This window comes from Aphis gossypii, chromosome 3 (genome assembly GCF_020184175.1).
Source record: "Aphis gossypii isolate Hap1 chromosome 3, ASM2018417v2, whole genome shotgun sequence".
NCBI classification, from domain to species: domain Eukaryota; kingdom Metazoa; phylum Arthropoda; class Insecta; order Hemiptera; family Aphididae; genus Aphis; species Aphis gossypii.
Window position 1 is genome coordinate 36078799 of NC_065532.1, and position 19970 is coordinate 36098768.

General features: G+C 23.5%; 1 protein-coding gene across 2 annotated transcripts in view; it reads left to right on the plus strand.

Moving 5' to 3' along the window:
- LOC114119418 (collagen alpha-1(V) chain-like) overlaps positions 1–19970 on the plus strand; it is a 72205-nt gene that overhangs the window by 23010 nt on the left and 29225 nt on the right. The window contains exons 3-33 of one of the 2 annotated variants that reach the window (XM_027980966.2): positions 592–751; positions 3910–4063; positions 5678–5863; positions 5995–6108; positions 6808–6897; positions 6972–7046; positions 7145–7202; positions 7287–7339; positions 7851–7887; positions 8562–8660; positions 9606–9641; positions 10335–10423; positions 11456–11537; positions 11843–11869; positions 12112–12201; positions 12281–12299; positions 12813–12865; positions 13215–13331; positions 13416–13469; positions 14128–14189; positions 14368–14413; positions 14474–14589; positions 14972–15016; positions 15473–15526; positions 15979–16033; positions 16716–16813; positions 16974–17042; positions 17112–17187; positions 17388–17477; positions 17541–17576; positions 19025–19104. In XM_027980966.2, the coding sequence (XP_027836767.2) occupies positions 592–751; positions 3910–4063; positions 5678–5863; positions 5995–6108; positions 6808–6897; positions 6972–7046; positions 7145–7202; positions 7287–7339; positions 7851–7887; positions 8562–8660; positions 9606–9641; positions 10335–10423; positions 11456–11537; positions 11843–11869; positions 12112–12201; positions 12281–12299; positions 12813–12865; positions 13215–13331; positions 13416–13469; positions 14128–14189; positions 14368–14413; positions 14474–14589; positions 14972–15016; positions 15473–15526; positions 15979–16033; positions 16716–16813; positions 16974–17042; positions 17112–17187; positions 17388–17477; positions 17541–17576; positions 19025–19104 (2420 nt within the window). The remainder of the gene's footprint in view (positions 1–591; positions 752–3909; positions 4064–5677; positions 5864–5994; positions 6109–6807; positions 6898–6971; positions 7047–7144; positions 7203–7286; positions 7340–7850; positions 7888–8561; positions 8661–9605; positions 9642–10334; positions 10424–11455; positions 11538–11842; positions 11870–12111; positions 12202–12280; positions 12300–12812; positions 12866–13214; positions 13332–13415; positions 13470–14127; positions 14190–14367; positions 14414–14473; positions 14590–14971; positions 15017–15472; positions 15527–15978; positions 16034–16715; positions 16814–16973; positions 17043–17111; positions 17188–17387; positions 17478–17540; positions 17577–19024; positions 19105–19970) is intronic. The other variant, XM_050203379.1, reaches the window with a different exon arrangement.

Sequence of the window (19970 nt, forward strand, 5' to 3'; positions counted from 1 at the left end):
ATGTCTATATAAAAGGTTTGATCAATCACAAAATGAGTAATCGTCGATTTGGTTGATTAGAAATTTAATTAAATATTAAAATAATTTATTTCAAATTTAGAACAGGAAAGACATAAGGATTCTGAAATCAAATGCCTATTGATTATATTTAAAAAACTAGTATTATTTTCTCTGACATATTAGAAATAAGGTATTAGTATTTACATTTATTATGATTTATATATATTATATATACATAATACATATATATATATATATATATATATATATATATATATATATATATATATATATGTATATAATTAGCAATGGTTCCAATAATACTACTAATTCTAGTAGTTTTATACATTTTCAATCAAAAAATATAAATTAAAATAAGCATAATATGGAGTAGTTAGTTAAGTAAATAAACAATTATTAAACTATATTTTTATTAGTGAAACACTAAAATTTTTTTAATTTCAATAACTGTAATATGTTGGTATGTTTTTTTTTTTATAAAAACGTTACTTGACTAATTGAAACAGTTGGATTTATTATTATTTTTCAAATATTTTATTATGTCGAAAACAAATTAATTTGTTTAAACAGGTTCCGATACGAACAGAGTTTTTCTCATCTACAACGACTCGGGAGATGAACAATTGGGTTTGACAGTTGGGAGTGACATTGAGTTGTTTTATAACGACATGGAAGGCCAAGAGGGATATAAGACCAAAGTAAAATTTAATACTATCATCAACGATAATCGGTAAGTAAAAAAAAAACACAAAATGAATCGTCTGATTTTAGTGTTATAATTAGTCTTTTTATGTGTTTGAATATTTAATAATACGTTAATACTTGTAGTCAAATATGCAAAGTTATCATATATTTTAAATAATTTGAGTATTCAAAATAATATATTTCCAGATAACTTTAAATAAGAAATTATTAAAGATTAAACCATTGCACAACGGTGGTGATTGTAAACATGAGTTGTTATAAACCAATACTCGTATTATCCAATTTTTTGAAAAAAAAAATATTAAATCAAATTTAATTTTAAATCCCTGTTTTGGTTCTGAAACTGCTCCATTTAATGTTTTAATGTAATGTAGTTTTTTATATGAGACATTAAGCAATTGGATTTTTTTTTTATACTTGAGAAAAGCGTTTTATATCTAATAAAAACCATAATACTCTAATACTCTATACGCTTACGTATTTTACTTAATTTCAGAATAAATAACAAAATACCTCTTTGGTTTATAAATATTATCAATTTGACTGAAGAATAAAGCGTCTTAAAATGAATGATACATTAAATTATATCAATTATATAAAATATATAGAGGATGGCAAGAAATAATTTTGTTTTTATTATAATATATTAATGCTGTATGTGATGTAAACATTTATAAATAAGTATTTATTAATTAGTAAAGTTAATTAATTAATAAGTTTTTATGCAGATGAGACATACCTGTTATTTTCGGATAACTCATGTGCTGGAATCCTCCTAAAGACTAATAAAAGATTAAATTTAACATATAAATACCTAAGTGGGATGGAGAATATCATTGAATGACTATAAAATTATGATTTTACAATTTATAATAAATACATATATTAACTATATATGTACTCACTATAGATATATAATGTTATAGATTACGAGATTACAATAAAAATTGTAATCGGCTATATTACAACCAGATTAAAGACATATTAGAAATTTGTTATTTAGGTCTAAAATTTATTGTTGATAACAATTTAAGGTAGAATGCGCATATAATTAAATCATTATTTTACTCGTGAATTTTGGAATTCATAAAAAAAATGTTTGGATTTTTATCAATATTTAAAAAAAAAATACTTAGAAAAGTCAAAAATTTCAGTTGTCTATAAATAGCTAAAAAAAAATCATAATATTTTGAATATTTAATTGAGTATAGATAACACTCATATTAACATTTATTAAAAATGTCAAATATTTACAGATTCGTCTTTAGGTTATAACTTTATTAAAAGTCGATATTGTCGAAAACTGGTTTTTCGCAAAAAATACAATTTTTCTTCACTTTTTTGTGGTTTTACCCTTTTTTTTTTGAAAATTATTAGAAATTTCTTTTTTGACCTCTATAATGCACCAAAGATATTAACTTTACCATAGAAAACCATCCCTGAAGTTTTAAATAGAAGCATTATTTCAACGAGTTATGGTATACACAAACACAGAAACAAAAAAAAAAAAAACAGACACATCATTGTAAAATCAATACATTCATCACTTTGTTCAGAATCTAAAAATAGTTATTAATTTCCCACGAACAGTTGTAATCATTTTGAAATATGTATAATTTCAATAGTTATTGTCGTTATTACTAAATAATCAACGCTTTATAATTCACATATTTCTTCAAATTATTTTGTCACATTTAGAATTTAATTATTTAATCATTTGATTAACTTTTGAATATAAAATTTATGTATTATTGTATAACACTTCGATATTAACTATAAGTGGATTTATTACCAAACAAAGAAACATGGGTTACAGTGAAATAAAGTTAAACCCTGAAAGTATACTATATGTAGTTTTATAGAATTCCGTTTTATTAAATTTAAAAAAAAAAACCTTAAAATAGCTATATAAATAGCTTTATATTTGCATATAAAACAAAACTCTTTACCACAAATGCATACAAAAAGAAGCAATTCATATAATTAAATTGAAAATATCCAAAATAAATTGAATTTTTTGTATGAACTAAAATAAATACTATTTAGTATTTATATAATATGTTAACAATTTAATAAATATTAACATATGAAAGTATGTGAAATAAAGTTATTCAATAATTGTAAAATATTAAAAAATATAATAGGACATTTTTATCATATTTTAATTTTTACACTAAAATTGGATAAATGAAATAAAATTTTAACTCATCTTTTAATCATCTTATTAAACTAGATACATATACTAATTTTAACATACCTTAAAAATTCATAATAAATATCATAAATACGCGTGTACACAATAGAATTATTACTACCACTTCAAAAAAGCAAACTCCACAAAACTACAAGGTTTTGTTACCGTATGGTATTAATAAAATTGTCTAAAAACTATTTAACGTAAACAATTTAATTTTTTTCAACTTATAATGGAATTTTTTTTTTTTTTGATTTTTGTGAAAAAATATCTATAAATATAAGTAAAAAATTTAATACCTAAGCATATCAGTTTAGATATTGAAAACGTATGAGTTGAATTTAAAAACATAAAGCAAAATTAGGATAGTTACTAAAAATATTTATTTTTAAAAAATTCATTTCTTTTTTGTTAAACAATAACTTACCTAAAATATATTATAACATTTTATTTTAAAATGCATACACATAATGTGAGATTTTTAAGTTTCAAGTTTTTTTAATTTAAATGTTGAATATGACAGTCTAATTAAATCAAACGAAAATTATAAACGTTTTATATATAATATGGATTAGAAATATTATTATTTATTAAGGTAAAAATGTTACGAATATGATATTATTTTCTTGTAATCGATATATTTTTATCATGGAATATCTTTATAATACTTAATAAGATAAGTGTCGGTTGATAGACACTTTGGCGAATTATCATAGAAAATATAATTTTTTATCACTAAAACACACGTTATACTCGTAGGTGTTAAGAACATTATTTTATTGAGTCATATTTTTATAAGTTGTAATAAAAAATGTATGTATAATTATTAGATCAGATTAACATAGTATTATTTCTGTCTATTTTATTTCAACGCTTGTAAGAGTGAAGAAATTAGAAACCCTTATGGCATCCGTTGTAAATACGCCACTGTATAAATTATACAGTAGTATATATTAATATATAATGATAGTTGTAATTTGTAATTTTAGGTGGCATAAATTATTGTTCAGTATCAAAGGAAATTCAGTGACTATGATTTTGGACTGTGATGTACAAGTCACAAAAGAACTAAAGAGGAATACGACAATTAGCAATTCAGGAATTTTGATGATTGGTCAACAACTAGATGAAACGTTTTACCTGGTAATTTTTTATTTAGTTATGCAATTTAGGTGTTAAAATCAGTTGTATAGATTATTTTCTGGTCTTATTATTTTTATTTTTTTTTAATTGATTAATGATTTAATATTAAATAGTTGAATGAACTCTAAATAATAAAACAGTCATTACATCATTCACATATCATAATATATATATATTATTAGGTATCTAATATATTATATTTATGATGCTTTATTATTATTATTTTTTTTTAATACTGAATGACTGTTTTGCACTAACTTTATTATTAATTACAAATTACCTTAGACATTAAGAGTATCCTAAATCAGTTAACTTATATCAAAATTCCTAAAACAAATCATTATTAGATCGAAATTTAAGAGACAACGTTAGTTAATATAATATAATATATTTATATATTGTAAAACGTTCAATGATTATATAGTATATTATTTTACCTATTAAAATCATTTTAACAAATGAATAACTCAATGTAAAATGTAAATGTATATTATTGCACATAGTATATTAATATTAGTATCATATTCTTTTACTCGCTTAAATATTACCGTAACAGCGTGGTGGTGCATTCTTTAAAACGTGTTATCAATTGTGTAATTTAATTTAAGTTATATAAAGAACACCAAATATTTTTATTATCTATTAAATGTCTTATTATACTATTATTATAGTCTGTAGAATATTTCAGAATATTTTAATTTTAAATTTTCAGAATTTTTTAATTAAAAAAAAATTAAATAATTTTTATTTTATTTGATAATAAATAAGAATACGTTTGTTGTGAATTTTTTAGTACAACTAATTGTTAAAATTATATTGTTCATAAGCATTTGTTTAATTGTTGCTTGTATGTTTATAAACTGAGTTATAAAAAAATAATAAAAATTAAAATAAATAAAATGAGCTTCGACAGTAGATTTTTAATGGATAATTAATTATTAGTTATTTAAGCTTTTTAAAATATTTTGTTTTTAATACTCAAACATTGTTTCCAAACTCCTTCTCAGGTCCACATGAATGTATTTATGGCGTTAAAAAATAAGGTACTTTCAACAAATATAGAATAAATTTTAATCTTGACGAATAATTTACTTTTTTTAAAAATACGATTAAAATTTAAAATTCAATATATCTTTTGTAAAAAAATGTATTGTTTGATAATAGGTATAATTTTGAGAGAGAATTACATCTTGTTTATTATAGTTAATATTCAATTCAATTGAAATGAATTCCAATTAAAATAATAATACGTAATGACATAAATTGATTATGAAATTTATTAATTCTTTGCTATAGGTCTATGATGAGTTAACAAGCGAATAAAATAACGTTTCTAGATTATAACACCAATATTTCCAGACAACTTCATTAAATTTTATTTTTTTTTTAAATTGGATTTCTTATTGCATAAACAAAAACACGTTAAGTCTATATAATCATAAATTTATAGTATAAAATATATAATAATAATCATGTAATATAATATAACTGCGATCTGCGGTTGTGATTCATTATGTTCAGTTCTATAATTGAATGTCAGTTTTCATACTGTAGCGGGACAATGCGCGTCTGCATATCAAAACGAATAAACGAAAAGTTTTAAAATATTTCCAGGGTGACATTCAAGAGTTAAGATTTTATTCAACGCCAGATGCTGCTTATGAAATGTGTTCCGTTCGGACGGATGTCTGTATTGAAACGCAAAATAAAACCGAAACATCAAAAACTAACGTGACGGACGTAAACGAATTCGAAGAACTTTCAACGGTCGACATGAATTCATTGGAAATAACGAGTGTAGTGCGTATTGTCTGATATACCTATATCGTACAAAAAATAAACAAATCGTTATGCGATATTATAGTATAATAATTAGTAATATTATTAACTGTTACTTTTTGTTAATATCTTCGTTCATCGCTTTCTTACAGACGCACAGCCCAAGATCGCCTGACGCAAACATCAGCCAGCCGACATATGGTGTCCTGCAACCTCAGTGCGTGTCGGCCGTTCGTGGTTATCCCGGTCCACCCGGAGAACAAGGGGTAAACGAAATTACATATTTCTGATCCTATAAATATGCATATTCGATATTAATAATATTGTCCTTCCAATTCACCACAGTATGTGAACATACACTGTAACTGCATAGAAGCAGATTCAAAATCGTAGGGTGCTATGACATCTCCAAAATAAAATACATTCATCCAGTGGCGTATTTACAGGGGGAGGGGTCAGAATCTAAAATAACATTAAATGTCATAGGATATATTGTATAATACATATATAAATCGTTTGTGGGTATTCATTATTTACTATGCTAATTATAAATCTTAAATTTTTATAATAAATATTTATTTATTAATTTATTTAAAAACTAATACTAATCGATTTCACCATAGTAGGTGGATGCACAGAATTGACACATTTTTTTTTACTTTTTGATTGATCAATTGTCAATTTATTTTTATTGCGTTGGCCGATCGTTTAACCAATCCCTATAAATATATAGTGTAGTCTATATATAATAAATATATATATCAAGGTACCTATATACACAAAACAATACAAACGAATTCTACTTTATTTTATTCGATGACGCCTTATCTCGTCCTGACATGCATTTAGTTCGTGCGTTTTTGTTTTTCTGCTTCGCCGCGGTTTCAATAACTTTTTATTGTTTTAACGGGTAGGTAATATTTGTTTAAACCGTAAAGATTATCCTTTTGTTTATTATTATCTAGCCCCAAGGCCCAAAAGGCGATCCTGGCCGCGATGGCATAGACGGGTATGTTGGTAAACAAGGACCTCCGGGACACGTGTTTCTAATACCAGTTCGTATCGTTATTTCATTTTAATAACTACAGAATATTAAGTAAATATATATTAATACTGTTTTAAATTCCAGCTGAATCAAAATCAGGGGGAGAAAGGTCCGGATAGCCAAGCTGAAATGTTCAGACAAATGTTAGCACAACACATGGTCTGTATTATTGTTTTATTGGTTTTTAAATCTAAATAGATTAAGTATGTTTTAAGTATTATAGGTATGTACTCGAAACTTATTTTTTTTTCTTTTAGCTGTCAATGAGAGGAGTTGATGGACCAATGGGTATGACTGGAGTAGTGGGTCCGGAAGGTTTGTTTTATTCAATTGTATGAGTGTTTTATGACAACTACACATGTATTTAATCATTTTATTGTAATTTATAAATAATTAAAGGTCCACCTGGTCCCGAAGGTCCTAAAGGCGAGTCTGGGGAACAAGGAGAAGTGGTATGTGTAACTTCAGATAGATATAGTATTATAAAAGTTTAGCAATATTTACTCTGTCTTTCAGGGTATACACATTGCATATTTGCATACTGCATACGTCATGCATGTATAATGTGTATATAATATATATATTAGTTCAACTAACCTATAAAAAAGCAAAATAAAATTTGGTCATTTCGTTTTCATTTATACATGATGTTTTCAATAAATTAAATCACAACTCTAAAAACATTAAGTCGATATTTTATGTTCTTTTATTTATTAAATATTATTCAATTTATTTTCAATAATTAAATAATAATTAAAATCACAGTTATTGTAATAGTTTTATTGAAATATTTAATTAATTTAAAATAACAGAAAAATTTCAAATCCAAAACAATTATGTATTGGTCTATTTTATGGACATGAATAATAATAAAAAAAATGTTCATTAGTTAAGTTTAAATTACTTTTAAATTAACCTATGTATAATATACCTCTGTATGTTTGTGTTTGAATTTTGTTTTAGGGACCAAGAGGTATTAGAGGGATGCCTGGTCCATCAGGTTAGTATATTATGATTTATTAGGACTATTATATCTTATCGGAGTAGAACAATTTTGAAATTTTATACAACCTTGGTGCATGAGAAACTATTAATAGTAACTTATACCTACCGTTCATTATACTAATACTATAGATACAAAATACATTTTTATGAAAAAATAACTTTATGTTCAAACCAGTGGGTTGAAGAAATGGCAATTAATATATACGAAGAAAAATTAATTTTTATTGTTTTTCTAGTAATGTATTTAAAATGGACTTCTTAAAGTATGATCACTATTTCTAAAAGTAAATTTTGTATTTAAACGAGAATTAGAAAAACCAAATACAAGTTAAGCTTTAAATCATATCGCAATCCATATTTTTGCAAACAATTAAACAATTTTTATTTTTTTTAAATAAAACTTTCAATATTTTCTTGTTTTTTAGAGATGTTTTCAAAATAATGTAATTTTATTTTCTAAGAAATATAAATTCAATGATACGAATTAAATTATAATATACGCATTTTAAAAAAACACCTTGAAATTTGACTTAATTAAGTTGAATGTCTCGTTGAGTAGTTTAATTTTTTATTTTTTAGTCAAAACAATAACGTAAACTATGTTACTGTAAAAAAAAAAAAAAAATACAATAATTAAATTGGAGTATATCATTTTTATAATTGCAAAAGGTCGTGATGGACACAGGGGTAGACCGGGCAGAGATGGAGAACGAGGTGTTACAGGTCCACCCGGAGTCAAAGGAGAGCCTGGAGTAACAGGAGCAATGGGTAATTATTATTAGTATTATTAAGATTGTTATTATTATTTTATATACTTATATAAATAATATTATTCTTTACTTTGAAAACACTATGTATTCATTAGTTGTACTTGAATATACAATCTATATTATACGTTTAATACTCATTGGCATATTTGATATATATATATATATATATATTTACTAAAGAAGTCTAGATAAATAAAAATATTTCAAATGATGATATAAATACTTATTATATGATATGAACAAAAAATAAGGAAAAAAAAATTACGTGAACATTATCTATAAGTAAGCTAAAAATCAATTAGTTAGAACGTTAAGTTTTAATTTTAGTATATATCAATTAAAAAATCAAAAGTAATGAATATTACGAAAAAATAAAGTGGTTTACTTAAATACCTGATTTATTTGGTTATCAAATTTTTTTTATTATTTTTTGTTTCATTTACTCGGATACAAAATGTATAATCTTAGTTCTAAAATGATTTGTTCAATATTGAATAGATAATCACACAACTCTTTGTCTATGTTTCTAAATCTCAAATACTTAAAATATTATGTTTTATAAGCACATAAAATGAAAAAAAAAAAAATGAAATACATTAATAAACAAAAATTTAAGATTTATCGAATGGGACAATTTATCATTGCTTTCAAATTTTAAATAAAAACACTCCAATATTTTTATCAAAATAATTTTCCGCTACGAGTTACATGAAATTAGTATCTTTTTTATATTGATTATCTTTTCACATTTCGTCATGACTTAACATATTTAATTAGTATTATGTAAAATAAAATCTCTTGTATAAATAAAATAATCATTTAATTGAGTTAAGATTTAATTATGTCTGAACGCTTATAATTCATAATTTATTTTATTATGTATTAAGATGTTCTTCTTAGTAATTTTAGCAATTTATAATTAAGTAAAATAATATGTTTGCAGGATTGCCTGGAGAAAAAGGAGATCGCGGTCTTCCGGGTAAGTATCATAACTATTCATAACACTACAATTGTATTAAGTTGTGTGCATAGTAATTTCAGTTTTTATAAATTATTTAATAGTGTGGATGCTATTTTATTTTTTTTTATTCTATTTTTTATGTATCTATCCACTTACAAACATGATTAATGACACAAAGTGCATCTTACATTGTTTTTTTTTTTCATATATTCCTATACATATGACCACAACAACCCGAAACTGAACCCATACCTGTTTAAAATTTCAAACTTGCATAACTAAATGAACACAATATAACAGAAATTAATAATAAAACTTTTTAAGTATTTATATAAATAATCCATATAAATTGATTATCAATTTTCGAATTTTAAGTAATATGAATACGATTGAAAAAAACTACTTTAAATTACAGTAAAAGTAGATTTTAAATTATATAAATTACATTAAACAATAAAACAATTTATGAAAACAAATCTTCGGCTACAATCATCTATGTTAAAGTCGAACAATTTATTATAATACATATAAACAATTTCAATATGGTTTTTAATATTTTTAGATTTTATAAATCAAATTAAAATTACTTAATTGTATTTTTTTTGAACTCGTATTTTTTACACATATTTTAATACTCTAATTAAAATCTGATTCAAACAACTTATTCAAATACAAATTAAAATAACTAATTTTAATTTTAATAATTTCTAGGTCAAGTTGGTGTTACAGGCCCTCGTGGTAATGATGGTCCTCAAGGTGAAGAAGGGCCTCAAGGTTTAGCTGGCTTACCTGGAGAAATGGTAATATCCTCGATTTTAACGTACTAAAAAATATGTACATAATACTTAATTTAAGTGTTTATGTTATTAGTGTTTTTACTACAGTTTATTACGTACTTTATTATTAGAAATTATCTACTCTCAAATAAAAATATTTAAGTTAAATATATAATATTAAATATACAAATATATTTAAAATATTTGATTTATTGATATAAAACATAATATTTTAATCGTATTAAATTTGAGCTATATATTTTTTTTAATTATTCGTAATAAATATAACAATTGAATTATTTTTATTTTAAACAGAAAATAATACGATTTCCAACTTTAAAACATTAAAAAAATATATAACTGTAAAAATAAATAGGTGACTGTAATTAATTATTTAATTATTAGCTAGAAAAGACAAAATTATTGGCATTTCATATTACCCAATGTAATACTATTACATAAAAGAATACATTTTTTTCTCAGTTAATGTAATATACATAAATATGCATTACTTTTGTGTAATGACTATTGACTATTGCCATTTGTTTTTAATGTAATTTAATAATTTTTTATAAAATTAAAATATTCAAAATAAGAATTATTCAAAATGTACAACTTTTTTTTTATTATTAAATATTTATTTTATCTCAATTATATACAAAATAATTAAATACATAAATTGTCTAAAATTATCTACCTTCTGTAAATATTGCTTTATTTAAGGTAGAGAGTTAACTATTTCATAATATAATGACAATTAACATAATATTAGGTATAAAAACAAATAAAATTACATATGAATTAGTCATTAATAAATCCAAATTTACTAATTAATCTAGATATAAATAACCATTGAATAACTGACAAACTGACATTTTGGCATTAAATTACTTACAGATAATGTTTTTTTTTATAAATAATAATAGGCATAGAATTAAAACTTAATGGTTTTTGAAAATAAATTACTTTATACCTTTAGACTTAGTCTATATTTATCATTACTGCATCTGTTTATTACCTAATTAAAAATATACATATATCTAATAATTTTTTTAGGGACCCAGAGGATTTTCTGGTCTTCGTGGATTTCCTGGTTCACCTGGTCCTCCAGGAGTTCCAGGTTCAGAAGGACCTACAGGTAAAATAATTGTATTGTTATTTAGTAATATATTTGTTATTAAATTAGCCATAATATCATTATATGACTAATAAGTATTTTTATTTCAATATTTATCTAAAAGTTAAAACGGATACTTTTATGTTTATAACTGTTTTATTATAATTGATATTTTATTTACTATACGTGTAATAATAATATAATATATAATGAAAACAATAATAATAAAAAAAATGTTTAGCACTAACATAACTACATTTAGTTAAGTATTACCTAAGTAAGTAGTTTGTTATTAAAAAGGAAAAATTATTTTAATATTTTTACAGGTCCAAAGGGTAACACTGGAAATACTGGTACGTATATAAAAATATATTATAATTATATAATAATATTAATATTTTTTATCATATCACTTATTGAGTTTTTAAAAATAAAAATAAATTATATTTTATGATTTTCAATATTTGAATATAATCGATACTTCATTTTTTCAATTACGTCTTATGTTAAATTAAGAAGTAAAACTATATTTATTTCCATTTACACAATCTATATTTAATTTAATAAAAATAATTTACTGTATCTTGATTTTTAGGAATTCCTGGACCACCAGGCCAAATTGGTCCTGCTGGTCCTATTGGTTCTACTGGAGCACCAGGTGCTTTAGGTCCTCCAGGAGATCAAGGTATATTATAATCAAAAATAGAATGATTTAAAAAAAAAATTGTTAAAGTAATAATTTTTACTATGTTATTTTGTTTTAGGACCTCCGGGAAAACCAGGGTTTGTTATATAAATTAATACTTAATTCTAATAAATAGTTTGTTTAATTAAATAATACTATACAGTTTAAAGTATGATAATATTAGTAAAATGAAAAGTTGATAGCGATAAATATAGTAAGTAAATTATTTTGAAAACTGTAGACTAAATAAAAATATATTTTTATGCGAACATTGCGAATTAATAAAATTAACGTAAGTCACATTTTTAATTTCTATTTTCGGTAATTTATAAAAATACTTATACTTACTGGATAACTGTTTTTATGTCTTAATGTTTTACTTTTTAATTATTTTATTTTCGTATAGAGTTTTTATTATTATTAACAATAAATTTTGTTCAACATTAAATCAAAACAATATAAATTTTACATTTAAATTATTTATTAACATAGCTCAACTCATTAAATACATATTTTTACTACAATCAAATTCATAACTGCTACAAACTTTCTTTGAAAAATATTAACAACCTTAACATTAGTTCCTGTAATAATATTTTGTCATAATCTAGGTTGCCCGGATTACCAGGTGCTGATGGACTACCTGGTCACCCCGGAAATACAGGTAATTTCATACATGAATTTAATTTTAAATATAAAAAACGGAGAAATAGGTAACCATTCTGCTGTACAGTAGGTATTCAGTGAACATCGTAATTGAAGAGTAAATTACATGTAATATCATCATTATCATGTAATATGAAATATGTAGTTATAAGTATAAAGTATCTAAATTTGACCTCAATAAAAGTACCTACAATGTAGGTGATGATGTTAGTACTGCATCATTGCATACAATAAACGAATCTAATGAAAGACTGTTAATCAGTTAATATAACTAAGCATATTTTATGAAATATTTATATTATTATGGTAGATATGATTCTAAAATAACTAATATATAAAATAAATAGGTGCTGTGGGAGTCAAAGGAGATACAGGACCAAGTGGATCACCGGGTCCTATAGGTTTTTCCGGAACACGTGGTGTAAAAGGTGACATAGGTGTTCGTGGTCCAATAGGAGAAAAAGGTAAAATGTTATTTTGATACACAATATTATTAATATTATTGAAAGTATTATAATATTATAAGTATATCTTATTTTCTTGAGTAGGAGACAAAGGAGACAAAGGATCCGACGGAGAAAAGGGAGATCAAGGACTTAAAGGTACATATGTTAATATAATTTGATTCCTCTAATATAAATACAGTTCAATTATTTGTTCTAAATAGTATTTTTATATTCTTGACTCAACCTATACCAAACAAATATTTACAAAAAAAAAAAAAATATAATAAGTTATATGTAAATATAACACAATTAATCTAGGTAAATTCAATAGTAATACATATAAAATGCCATTAAATGTATAAAATGTATAATTTTAAACTATTTTAATTTTAAGTTATCTTTTTTGAAGTTGAGTTACTAATTAAAACTTAGTTTCTCCAGAAATTGAATTTTCATAAAATTAAAATAACAAAGTACCTCTTGCTTACTATTTAGTTTTATAGTAAATATTCATACAACTTATATCATGTTTTTTCTTAGTTTTAACATAAATAAAAACTAATAATCAAATATTCTGTGAGAACAACAAAATATGTTTTTACAAACATTCAAAAGTCACATGAGAATAATACATTATTTAATAATCTATATAATTTCATTTGGTAAATATAAATAACTAAGATTACAATGATTTTTTTTTATTGGTGTAATAATAGAAGAAAAAAATAAACTTACGGCATTATTATTTTGAGTTTTTCCTCAATAAATGAGTTTCTGATTTATAAATATATAATATGTTTACTTGTTATTACAGGAGAGCCCGGATTGGCTGGACCACCAGGTTTAGTTGGAATTGAAGGTCCAGAAGGGCCAAAAGTAAATATCCATGACAGTTTTTATTTCAAAAATACGTAACAATATCTTACTTTATTATAAAAATAAAACCAATTGGAGTAAAAATAACATTACGTATATTTTATCATACTACTCGTATAGGCTAATATAGGTGCTTAATAAATTTTTTTTTTAATATGAAAAGTATTATTTATTTTAGGGATCTGAAGGACCTCACGGTGAAAGTGGTGCAATTGGATTATCGGGTAAAACATTTCATTTTACATGCATACTAACTTCAGGTGTTGTAATAATTTTTTTAATAGGTGAAAAAGGTAAACCAGGACCCGCTGGGCTTCCAGGTTATCCTGGAGCTCCGGGTGAAAAAGGTGACAAAGGAGCATATGGTAAAGATGGAATTTCTGGCGAAAAGGGAGAACGAGTAAGCATTTTTTTTTTTTTGTTTTTGCCAAAAACCTTTTGGCATATTTATTACAATTTTATGAATTTTATTTATTATATTTTGCTACATTTTTTACACAAAATTAATTTGAAAATAACACTTACCTACACATATTTATGACTTAATATCAACTTTATTACCGACGATAATGTAGAAGTATATAACATGAATAATCAAGTAGAAGAAGTGGTTAGATAAATAATTTTATTTAACTGCTATTGTTAATACAATTATTAAGTTATTTACGATATGATAATAATAAAAAAATTACAATATACTTCACTTATTATTCGTATAACTGAATGATTCATATGCAATATTTAAAATGTTGAACACTACAAGTATATTTACTTTATTTCAGGGAAACACTGGATTACCAGGAGAAAGAGGAGAAACTGGACCTAGAGTAAATATTACATTTAAAATAGTACTTTTCTTAATTTAATACCCATGTATTAGTTAGGAACAGTTATAATGTTTTTACGAAAATCATAATTTTATTATTAAAGTAAATGGAACTTTTTTTTCAAATAAAGTTAATTAATCCATTTCTATATTATTAAAATATTAAAATATTGACTAAATATATTCATCCTAATATTAGATCAAGCATTATAACTGATAAATTTAATTTATACATTTATCAATATTGACTTAGAAGAAATTGATAACTGTATCAAAATAAATTCGCTTAGAATAAGTAATATAAGAAATAGTTTAATTTAAGTTTAAAAAAATGGCCAAAAGTTTCAATTAATTAATTTTGTAATTATTTTTAAAAGCCAATTTCAATTACCGAAATGTGTCTGAGAACTATGCAGGTCAAAATAATAATATAATTTTTTTTTAAATAAATTTGTAGGGATTTAGAGGCGCTAGAGGACGAGAAGGATCCGAAGGAATTCCAGGACCAAAGGTATGCAATAAGGACATCAAGTTATCTTAGTTAAAATATAGATTATGAATTTATAAACCTGTCGTTTGTTTTGAACTTGAATAATTAATAACAATTTAGAAAGTTCTAACATGTTTGTCTGTAGATAAACAATGGTTATGATTTATGTAGTTATTATTTATTTTCTCTAAAATAGGTATTAAATTAACTCCATATTTATTATTATCATTACTAAACCAAATTTTAAGTATAAAATAATAAGACACAATATTTTTCTGATTGAAATCTGAGTCAACATACTTCAAATTATAAGTATATTTATTATTAGTGATAATTTTAAGCGCAAACAATTATTTTTTTTGAAAATATATTTTATTTACTGAATAATTTATCTATTAACTAAATTAGTGTTTTTTTTTTTATAACTGATATCAACACAGATTTATTTTACATTACATTATTTTATAATACAGGGTGATACCGGACAACCTGGCCCTACTGGGGCACCGGGAGAACGTGGAATACCGGGTTTGTAATCATATATATTTTTTTTATTTAAGAAGAAGAAACATATTTAACAGATTATAGCTAATTTAATTTAATTTCTATCAAATGTATAATTATTTTACTACAACAGCATAGTAGCGATATAATTTGATTATTATTAATAACGATATTATGTTATTATTATATTTATGTACTCACATAATTAAAAATTGTAAGTAGCACACAATGGAATATAAAAGAATTTTAATATCAAGTTTGAAAAGTCACTTTAGTTATATTGAAAATAATTTAACGTATACTAAAATAAAATGTAAATACAGTATTATATTTTTCTTAATTGTTGACGTACAATACACGCAGATCTCATGATGAAACGAAATTATTTTAGTATACTTGTAAGCATGCTGAAGGATTATAATTTAACATTTTGTAAATTTAACTAAGACAGTTAAATGTGGTAGGACTCTGTAACAATATAAATAGATTAACTGACACACGTGTCCTGCCTTGTTGATGTACATTTATATGTATTATTATTAAAATATAAGTACTATAATGGTGATTCATACCATGGTGCAATGACATTGGTCAATAAATATCCTTTCTTCTGTTCTTTTTTTTTTTATTTTCAATTAATTTAAGATAAATATATTATGCTATATAAACATTGCAAATTATTAATAATTTAAATTGCATAGGACAGGTGCTGATGGGTTACGAGGATTTATTGGCCCTACAGGCGCACCCGGAATTAGTGGAAAAGATGGTTTACCTGGATTTCCAGGAGAACGAGGTCCTCCAGTTAGTATCTAATAAAATAAACTAACAATATATATTAAATAAATTAAAGCTTCATAAATATACTATATGAAATCATGTTACATAAAAAAATATTTAAGTTCATATTAGGTAATAGAATAATAAAATATAACTTTTATTCTGTAAAATATTTATATTTCAGGGAGACACTGGACCCATAGGTGTTACTGGAATACCCGGAGTAGTTGGACCTCCAGGTCAATCAGGCGAAGTTAGTATATATGAGGATTATATTCAAATAATTGTGTTTTTAAAATATAATTTGAATTTTTCATAATAGGTAGGTTCTATTGGTGAACCAGGACCATCAGGTCAACCCGGTTTACCAGGAGAGGCAGGAAGACCGGGCGATGCAGGTAAAAATAAAGAGCTTATAATAATATTTTCTTTTATTAAGTCTATATATTATTATCAATACAGACTTACTTAATGTATAATATAGACATTTTTGTGAAAATTATGAAACTTGAAATAATACGAGTACATATATTTTTTTCATTAATAGATTAACACAATATGTTATTAATTGCACTTTCCATACAATTTTATTTTATAGGAAAAGAAGGACCTCCAGGCCCAGTTGGTCTGCCTGGAAAATCGGGTGAACCTGGTTCTCCGGGATTACAAGGGTTTCCTGGTGATAGAGGTAAATCAATATGAAATATAATTTAATTTAAATTTTATAAAAAAACAAACAACACTTTCACAGGATTTCCGGGAGTTCCTGGAGCAGCTGGACTAAAAGGTTTGTATTTTAATATATCATTATTTAGTCAAAAGTAGTTAAAAACATGGTTTACAAAAATAAAAATAAATGTACAAATTGTACAAATAGTTTTAGTTTTGACATCCAATTTACTAAAGCTTATCTTAATATATATTTTTGTTTTCAAGTATATTAAATTTGAAAATACAAACGGTTTTGTATTACTAGAAAAAAGACACTAAAAAAAAAGTTATGAATTTAAAAAAAATATACAACAACAATTTTTGAAGTTTATTTAAATAAAAAAGTTTATAGTTAGGCTTATATTAATCTGACATAAAATCGTCATTTAAAAAGTAATCCTTTAATTTAATTTTTTAATAAATATTACATCTTATATTTTATTATTTAAAATGTTAGGTATTGTTTTTTTTTTTTTTTTTACCGTAACTTATATATTTGAGTTTTATCATCGTGGACGACAATGTTTAACGTTTATTCAAATAAAAAAGTATTTGAGTGATTCTTGTGTATGTGTTATATTGTATTATAAACCAGTAAAACAAAATACATTGATGTATGGTAAAATTGATAGCCGGTGGAATCAACGTATACAAAAGTCCGGAAGCATTGATATAAAAACAGTGGAATCGATAAAACCCCTTATAATAATATAAATGGATACAATACATTGAAACCTTGTGAAATTATAAAAACGAAAAGATTGCTAGAAAATTAAAAAAAAAATTAAAACTTAAAACATAACAATTTTGTATTCAACAGAATAAACTCTGTGTTATTAGCTTTAACATTCGAGCGAATAAGCTTATCATCAAATATAAAGTTATATTAATTATAGTATGGTTTTATTGATATTTAATATTTATTATAACTTAAAATGTGTAAGGACTGCTTCAGTTGTATGCATTATAAAATTGTTTTATTTTACGTAGTTATAAATCTCTTTAAACTTTAACAAGATACCTTATATTGTATACTTATCTTTAAGTTTGATAATGTGTTGATTCACGTTAATATTACAAAAAATTAGAAATACGTACATTTTGGTTAGATATTAGTTAATGTTACATAATTTTTTAAAGAAAAAACATTATCTGTTTAAATACTTAACTAGGATAAAAATTAAGATAATATAAAAATCCATCCAATAGAAGAATACTGATGAGTTTGGTAATAGGTCATTTAATCTAATTTTAAAGCTAACAATACAAATTAGTTCTAATGAATGCAAACTTAATATTTTGTATGTTTGTACGATGAATATGCAAATGTGACATCCTCAAAAGTTTTTACGAAAAATAATCATGTAGTTTTTAAACATATAACACTAACTCTTAAACTAGATAAAATAATTATTACATATTTTAATAATTGAGTATTTAATTTTGAGGGTAATATTTTTTCTGGTAAAATGATTAAGTTTGTCTTTAATAACACGTCGATTCTATTATTTAAAACATTGTTAGGTGATACAGGACCGCCGGGTCCTCTTGGATCAACTGGAGATAAAGGTCAACAAGGTGAATCAGGCAAAGAAGGACCACAGGTATAGTAATGTACATTTACAATTTTATTGAAACAGGTAAAAAAATTATTTGCATGTTATATTTTTTTTCAAAATTAAACTATTTAGACATATTTAAATTATTTTCAATATTAAATTACAAACAAAGAAAGAAAACTTTATCAGTTTTATTTAAAATATTTTTAAAAAAAATTTAGAAGAAAGGTTTTAAAATAGTTTCAACACAATTATAAAATAAATTTTATAGCTTAGTTTATTGTTAATGTATAAACACAATTTAAATTAACTTTTATCCGTATAACATAATATAAGTATTAAGGTAATATACTATACCTATAGGTATTTAATATTCAAATTTGAAGTATGAATTTGACGCTTCAAACAATAACTTTTGTATTGCAAGAATATAAATGCATACTTAACATTTATAACTGTTTTGATTCAATTACTGAATTTTACACATCAATATTTCTTTTCTTTATTTTTTTCTTTTCACTTATTTGTTCATACATCGAAATAAAATATTTCCACATCATGTATTAACAGTTGACGAGAATACATAACGCGTAAAAATATAAACATAAATCCTTGTTAAAATATTACTTTATCATTTTTATTTCTTTTTTATCGGCGATTTTACCTAAATGTTTGGAAGGACTATAAAATTCAATCGTTTTTTAGTTTTACTAACTCATTTTTATTTTCATTTTTATGCTTTGTAAACATATTAAATTAGATCAATAGTAGAAAAATAATATTTCTTATTTTAAAATTGAGAGGAATTTACTATTCTAATTTTTAAATATTTATTTGTAAATTACTTAATTTAACTATATACGTATATATATTCGTGTATGTGTAAGTGTTATAGATTTTTCTATTAAATT